The sequence below is a fragment of the Parasteatoda tepidariorum genome, chromosome 1 (assembly GCF_043381705.1).
Source record: "Parasteatoda tepidariorum isolate YZ-2023 chromosome 1, CAS_Ptep_4.0, whole genome shotgun sequence".
Lineage (NCBI taxonomy): Eukaryota > Metazoa > Arthropoda > Arachnida > Araneae > Theridiidae > Parasteatoda > Parasteatoda tepidariorum.
In genome coordinates this window covers 409,026-417,249 of record NC_092204.1, presented here as the reverse complement: position 1 = coordinate 417,249, position 8,224 = coordinate 409,026, and the positions used below count along the sequence as shown (strand labels likewise).

The 8,224-nt window shown below is 32.0% G+C and overlaps 1 protein-coding gene across 1 annotated transcript in view; it reads right to left on the bottom strand.

Moving 5' to 3' along the window:
• Positions 1–2,933: 2,933 nt before the first annotated feature.
• LOC107453633 (twitchin) overlaps positions 2,934–8,224 on the bottom strand; it is a gene marked incomplete in the record, with an annotated part of 247,518 nt that continues 242,227 nt past the window's right edge. The window contains 4 exon segments of the mRNA XM_071179568.1: positions 2,934–3,204; positions 3,285–3,566; positions 6,181–6,356; positions 7,495–7,606. Coding sequence (XP_071035669.1) covers positions 2,993–3,204; positions 3,285–3,566; positions 6,181–6,356; positions 7,495–7,606 — 782 coding nt within the window.

The following is an 8,224-nucleotide window of genomic DNA, read 5'->3' as shown; positions in this document are numbered from 1 at the left end:
ACCTGCGCGCGAAGTCGAGCACTTTACGGTAGCACAGTTTAACGAGGACCAATACCGCACACCCTCGGTCCCTACGCAGACTGATCCAAGTGGTCACCCACCCGCACACTGACCGTAGCCAGTGATGCGTGACTTCGGTGATCTGCTGGGAACCGTGTCCTAACGATCAGTCCACTGCGGGACAGCAGCGATTAATAACTACGATTTTTAGTAAACACATCAAACGGTTATTATTGTAGGGGGCGTAGCCAAATCTTTCTACGAAAAATAAGCACCTTTAAGTACTTTTTAAGCACTCTATACTTTAAGAAAAGCAAAATAATAAGAATAATAAGACATGATCATGATAAGATAACTATTTTCTGACAAAGAACTCTTTTCTTGATTGTATTAGCCATTATAAAATGAGATTTTTCGGTTTGGTATCAAAGGGTGGAAAATGAAGCCTGAGTTTGGAGAATATCTTGCGGCAGAGTTGCGCATGAGAGTGCAATAATCTCATCGAACCCAGCTCAGTCGAAGCAGACTTGCAAGTTATTTTATCAAGCATGTGAAATGATGGGCGCTTTCATACGAACCGACGGTACACCGAAATAGATTCTCGTTAAATGAATTGTGAAAACGTTGAATAGAACAATACGAAAAGCACGCTTTTGCATAATACGTGCCGAAAATCGACATGGTAAAGAAAAAAAAAATTCATTTTCGGAAAGGGAAAATGAAGCACTTTAAAAAAACACCCAATGAAATAAAGCATCTTTAAGGGCTTTTAAGACGAAAATCAAAAATAAGCACCATTAAACACTTTTTAAAAACGCTACGCACCATGTATTAATAATTAGACCAAATTTATTTTTCTATGTGCTATGATAACAAATATGATGTTAAGTTAAAAAAAGGGTTACGAGAATTTTTAATATGCTTTAATCGTTCAATATGTTTTATTTATCAAGTCCTATCAACTGTGGAATGATAATTGTTCTGAGTTCAAACATTGTCCCATAATAAATTGTGTGCAATCTGAAAAAGCTGTTGGATTGATTACTATGTTGTTTCTATTGGATTGACTTTAGTAAAATACATGAGAGAAAAGCATCGTATGATATAAAATTTAAGGTTCAGATGGACACAAAACTATGTTTTGAATAGAGCAGTTGTGTACATTTAATAAAATTGGATTTTTGAACTTACAAAAGCATTTTATTGCTTTTATAAATTCAAATCAATCTTTAGATAAAATGATTCGAAAAGGTATATGGCAGGCTCGTAAATCACTCCATTTCCTTCTCTTGCCAAATGCGACATTGACCCTACTAAAACAAAAAAAGACTTAAATAATAAAAAGGGTTCAGCATCCATACTTTTAAACGAAAAGGTTTGTAGCAAAAGGTATGTACTGTTCTATTTTTTTGTTGGTGTCTGCTTTTGCACGTAATTGCATTTTATAATTTTTCTTAAAAAATCTAAAAAATACTTTCTAAATGCTAATTCATTATATTAGTATTTAGAACAATAAAGATCAACCTTAACTATAAAGAATTAAATAAAAATCATTCATAATAGTTGAAGAAGATTTAATTTTGAAGTGGATGTAAAACATTTTTTTTGACACACGTGCAAGAGAAAAATACTTACAAGCAAAGTTTTGTTTAAAAATATTATCTTTAGATTTGAAAACGATGCAGCCCTATAAATGTTAATTATGAATTACAATAGTGAGGACATTACTCAAGATTCAATTAACCGACCCATAAAACACTGGGACAAGTTTTATAATTGATTTCAAAAAGCTTTTGATTCATTCGTAAAATAAAACATTCAATTTCATGGACAAAATTCGGACACGATGTGAACTAATCTATAGTAGACACAGTGCCGCGTGCAGAGAACGCTCATAAAAGTATGGCGATAAGCGGCAAATCTACTGTAAAGTCATTGGCAAAATGGGTGTTGTTTTGGGTTTGATGGTGTGGACGAAGAGTAATAGTAGATAGTGCTCATGCGTCGCCGTTGCAAGCTTTGCTATGGCGACCGCTGCTGTTCGATCATTTTGTTAGAATTCTTTTTTTTCACTCTTAATTTTGTTACGCATTAAGTGGGTGAGTTTATTTTTGAGATAGGGGACCAGAGAAATCCCACAAATACTTCTTGAGTTGTGAATAAAAGGAAATTTAATCATTTGAACAATATATTTAAAAAAAATTAGACAACAACCATTTTGCCTGTGGGTCACCTGTGATCACAATTTTTTTTCGAAATATTTTTAGACTTCAGAGTATCTTAACCCTTAAATCAGGGCTCGAAAAAACTCAGAAATTTTACCCGTCCCCGAGGACGGTTTGTCCAACAATGCACCTGTCCTCCTTTGAAACTAACCCGTCGCTTCGAAATAAATAAAAATATAATTTTCTCCTATTTATTACAAACATTTATATAAATTGCACAATGAATTAGTCGTTACTAGGATTACATTATACAGTAATAAAAGAAATACTAGGTTACTAATAGTAACCTAGTATTTCTTTTATGAAATAATTTAAATGACAAGGGTCAAGTTATCTGGAATGTCAAGTTATCCGAGGGTACTGCGTTTTTTAAATGAATGAAATATGACGTTTGCCAGTTCCACAATCAAGCCAATGATTTACAGAGGTTTCTGAACAGAAATCTGAAAGGGGTTTTCCATTTAGGTAGATGTTCATAATTGCTTTTAAAGCTTCTTGTTTAAGACCAGTACGTATTGTGTTTTTTTGTAAGTTTATTGCTGTAAAGCCCCTTTCAACCGCTGCAATACTCCCAGACAGAGAAAACATCAATATATGCGAAGTATGTTGCTGTATTGTGGGTCATTTTGCTGCCTTGTAACTTACAAGACTGTTTGTAAGATAACAAAAATTGAAAATGTATCACGAACACTGTTTTTCGAGCCCTGCCTTAAATAGAGCAACGAAAAATCAAGGTTAATTCATGATGGATAAATGTGTTTATAAGTTTATATCGCTCTATTAGTGTATAGCAGAATGTAGGTAACCTTGCAGTAGCTGACAGCTATCACCCATTGGTTGTGAGTTGTTTCTTTCCTCTCTATCATATAGTGAGTGATTTTACATCCCCCGTCGTATTCCGGGGGGTTCCATGCCAGGGTGGCCGTGTGCTGGCTGATGTCGCTCACCTCCAAGGGACCGATGGGAGGACCAGGGAGACCTGCGACACACAATAAATGGATTGAGAATGGTGAGGGGAGAAAAAAAAGAATTTTTTAGAAATTAAGAGAGATATATTACCGGTGACAAAGAGTGAGAAGGTAGCTTCGGCAGATCCGCTGTCATTCTTGACTGTCAGTTTGTATTTCCCGACGTCATTCTTTGAGATGTCCTTAAAGTAAATGATGACGTAGTCGTCGAACACCGTGTACTTGATGTGATCGTCGTTCTCTTTCACCTCGAATCCCTCCTTGTGCAAGAAGACGTCGAAGGGTGAAGTGCCAGAGAAATAGATTTTCACTTTTCCGTTTTCTTTTTCGGGAAAGAGGACTTCTGTGGGGCATCTTTCGATTCTGGGTGCGGCTATTCAAGAAAGAGAATCTTCATTTATTTCGCATCACATTTAACAAACCGTCACTCTGTCCAGTAGGATCAAGATTCTGATTTTATAGTAATTCTTGAATTTAGTCCAATATTATGTACAGTCCCTAGCCAAACGATTAGACGCACTGTAAGATTCTATGCAAAATCTTAATGATCAGGTGATACTCTATACAGCTTTATTGTTTTCAAACGACTGTTTGCACTTGTTTACGGTCCTGTATCCATGGGTTACATTAGACGATATATCATATAAATTCGACGATTGGATACACGAGACGATGTATTATATAAATTCGACGATTGGATACACGAGACGATATATCATATAAATTCGACGATTGGATACATTAGACGATATATTATATAAATATAGAATATTTATTATATCAAATTATATAACGCACTGAAGGTTTTTTTAATAATGAAAAGTTTTGCACGAGGTTATAAGTGATACTTTTACATTTAGACACACATGTAATGAGTTTTTTTATTCATGAGATAATTAATATACTTCCTGTTTGTATTTATTTTGAACGTATTGCATTACAATGTTAACCAACAGATACACGAACATAAAAAAGTGCAAACCGGTTTAAGCAGCGTACAAACTATAAAGCTGTATAGTATCACCTGATCATTTAGATCTTATAGAGGGCGTCTAATAGTTTGGCCAGGGACTGTAGGACATCTATATTCATAAAATGAAGAGTCCCTCCATTTGTGAAGAAGGCAACTTTAGTCTATGATTCTACAAATGGTTTAAAAATTTCGTTCAGATCATTCGGGAAAGACGTTCACTGGCTTAGACATATAAATTAAAATGCCGACAAGTCTGTCATTTTGAAGACAGAATCAGTGATGTTTGCTTGCTTATAATTCATATTCATCAAAAAAGGAGTTACCTTATTGTGTATTTACTTATTTATTTTATCTCAGAATGTTCAATGAGAACGTTGTAGCATGAGAAAACTACGTCAACAAATCTAAAGTCACGTGTTTAATTTGTTTATGATTTTGATAAAAAAAAGATTTTTACATCAAACTAAATACAATTTAAAAATAACGATGTTTGAAATTTTAAAAAAAAAAGTTTTTCACTTGAAAACTTTATAAATGGTGAAATAGCACTTATTGGTTTAGGAGAAAGAAAAAAAAATAGTGATATTCTTACAGATGCCAAAATTGCTTTATTAATTTCGCATGTAATACATTTCTAATAAATTTTCACAAAAAAGAAATTATTTAAAAATAAAACGAACTAAAAAAAAAACAATCCTTCAGTTCACCTTTTCTGGTATATCTAAAAGTTAACCTCTTTGTAAGAGAAAAAAAAATAAGATAGCGATCTTGTAGAAATGATTTTAAAAAAAATATCAATTTTCAAATTCGAAGAAACAGATTTACCTTCCTTCAGAAATGAAATTTATTTTCATAAACTTAGCCTGATTTTCAGTAAATTCATTTTATTACAGTACTATAAAAACTCATTTATTACAGTATACATTTTATTCATTTTATTACAGTACTCTTTTCCCACTATTAGTTCACCCTCTATCTTGTTCAAATTTTCTATATTTAATAAAAGAATTCATACATACAAGTTCAAATACATTTTTTTAAACTTGGATGACACTCTATGTTATAGTTTTTTTTAAAAATATTCGTTAAATTTAATTAATTATAGTTTTATATTGGAGAAGTTGCAATCTAATATACACAACTCTCTTACGTGGCTCCCAAATTTTGGCTGTATTTCTTTTCCGCCGGTGGCAACGCTTGCTTTGTTTTGTGTACGTTACTATTTCTCTTACACGGCGAATCAACCAATGATTGTCACTAAAAATGTCACATGCCAAATCTAAGTGAGGTGGCTCAACATATAGCACTTTTAAAAATGGAAACTGAAATAACCAGAGAGCATCAGCTGCGGCAATCTCAAACTGTTAAGCTAGGCAGAAGTGAGCAGTCTTTGTCGATAGATCTCTATTTTAGTATTTTGTCGAAAGCGCTTTTTTTCACGAAATTATATATTACGAATTTATTTGACGATTTTTGATTTATATCACGAATTATACTATAGCACATTTCCAATAGGTGTAACGAATTACATGTCATTTATTTGAATTCAAATTTATTTTAATGACTTAGTATTTGCTAAAAAGATGTAATTATTATTAAAAAAAAGTTTTTATATGGATTTGAATGATTGTTTTGAATTCTTAGAATTTTGTGCACATGCAATGTACCTAAGTTAGTAGCGAGCGAAGCAAACCATATAAGATTGCGTAGCAATTTTCGGGGGTTGGCGAGCGTTAGTGATCAGGGGGCGCAGCCCACTAGTTATTTAGTAAAAAGTAACTAAAATAAAAATTTTCTTTGTTGATCTGAGTAGGAATTGACTCTTTATATTACTTGTTTATTATTCAAGACTAATTGAATTATTTCCTGGCGATGAAAAATCTTCAGACAAGAATCATTGCGACAACTTTATGTGAAAGACAATCGATAGTTATTACAAAGAGTTTTTCTAGCGTTAACCGTTAGTAACAGTGTGAATTGCAGAGAATGTATATACCTAAGAAGGGCTATATACCTGCTATAATCATTCTGGCAAAACATTTGTCAGATCCAATAGAGTTGGAGACGACGCAAGCGTATTCCCCTTCATCATTCTCCCACACTTCCGTGAACGTCAACTTGAATTCTCCATCTTTTCCCTCAGACAACAGGAGACGACCACCCGGATGGATTTCACGACCATTCTTGAACCTGTGACAAAACGCCTTTTCTCAATTCACATATTACATAGCAAATATACAAAAAATTAAAAGATATAATCTATTCATCAGCTCACACGATCATATACGCAAAAAGGAGTGCTTTCTAATATTGTACCAATAGAACCAACGCAAAATATATCGATACAATAGTGTGAGGAGCACTCAGAAAAACTGTAACAAAATAGAACGCATGAAGTAAAAAAAAATAGATCACACAAATAACAGGAAATAAAATGCAAAGGAAAAAAAATAAAACGAAAAACGTATAAGGCGAAGTAACAAATTCAAATGAGCTTACGGAATCTTTCAAGAATGATTTAAAATATTTTCGTAATAAGATTGTCAGATTACAAAATATGAAAACAGAAGTCCTAATGGAGGAAAAAGTATAATTAGAGGGATTTTGTTTTATGACATATTCTAACTGCAGAATGCGCCATAAAACAAAATCCCTAAATAAAACTTATTAATTTTCTGCATTTTTATCTTTTTTTCTTCCTTTTACCCTTTTTGTTTTTATTCTTATATATATATATATTAAACAATAATAAATGGCACTTATATGCTTNAATTTAGTACTGTTAATATCTTTTACTAATAAATTAATGAATCAAATTGGCTCTTTTAATTAGTTGATTACTCATCACAAGAAACTATTAATAAATTTATAATATAAAAAAATTAAACAATGATAAATGGCACTTATATGCTTTCATATTTTGTATTGTATACAAATATGAAAATTAATTATATGGCAAATATTTGGTAAGAAAAGTAATAAATTATATCGTTTGGTAACTCCATTCCATATCGTAAATATTCTGTCGTATGCTTGCTTTGCTAAATTTTAATGAGAAATTTTTTTTTTCTTCTCTCAAATAAGTGATTTTATATACATCACAGAAATTTCGGAAGTTTTTTGAGCATTATCCTTAGACTTGGTACTAAATTTCGCAGAATAAAACAGTTAAAATATTTATTTTTTTAATCAAAATATCGAAAATTTTGTTAAAAATAATCGTCTAGAATCCCTCTCAAGCACTATACAAGATTATTTAGCAACGATCGATGTTCAAAATGGTATTTGAAAAATGAAACTATAATATTGATTAAAGAGAGAGAATTACCATCTAGCTGTTGGAACGGGATTTCCAATGGCTTCACAGTCAAACACGACGTGTTTGTTAATAGGAACACTTTTGTTGAATAATTTTCTCACAAACTCTGGTTTCTGTCCACCTGTCAATTGAAACAAAAATTCACTTCTGCAACTACTTTTCGGTGGAATAATATTCAACTAACAAATAAAACTGAATATACTTAATGTGTTTCTTTTTATTGTTTTATGAATAACACAACCTCAGAATCAATTTAAATGCACTGAATTCACAGGTCTGAAGCAACATCTAGTTCTGAATTAGATGTTTCGAACGTTGACATTGAATAATGGTTTTCGAAAAGGAATTGAAGGTGAGAACAGTTATTAGAGAAACAGAACTCACACATTTAGTTATTTTGATTCGAAAAATTTGGTGAGAAATACTTATGCATATCCTTTTCCATTATAATTTAATATACTTTTTTGAGTGAAGGGCCACTTGCACAGCATGTAGATGAACGATGGGCAGCACGCCTATTGAGTCATATTAGCGGCAAATAGGATCATTTTTATCCAAACATAAGTGATCTAAGCACCAACTATTTTTGTCAGTAAACTTAATAACTTATTTGTAGAAAATTAAATACTTGTAATTATTTAAAGTTACGTAAAACTAAAGAAACTGATACATTTTTTTTAATAAAAACCATTTTTATTTTTCACGAAAATTAATTAATTAAATATTATATATATATATA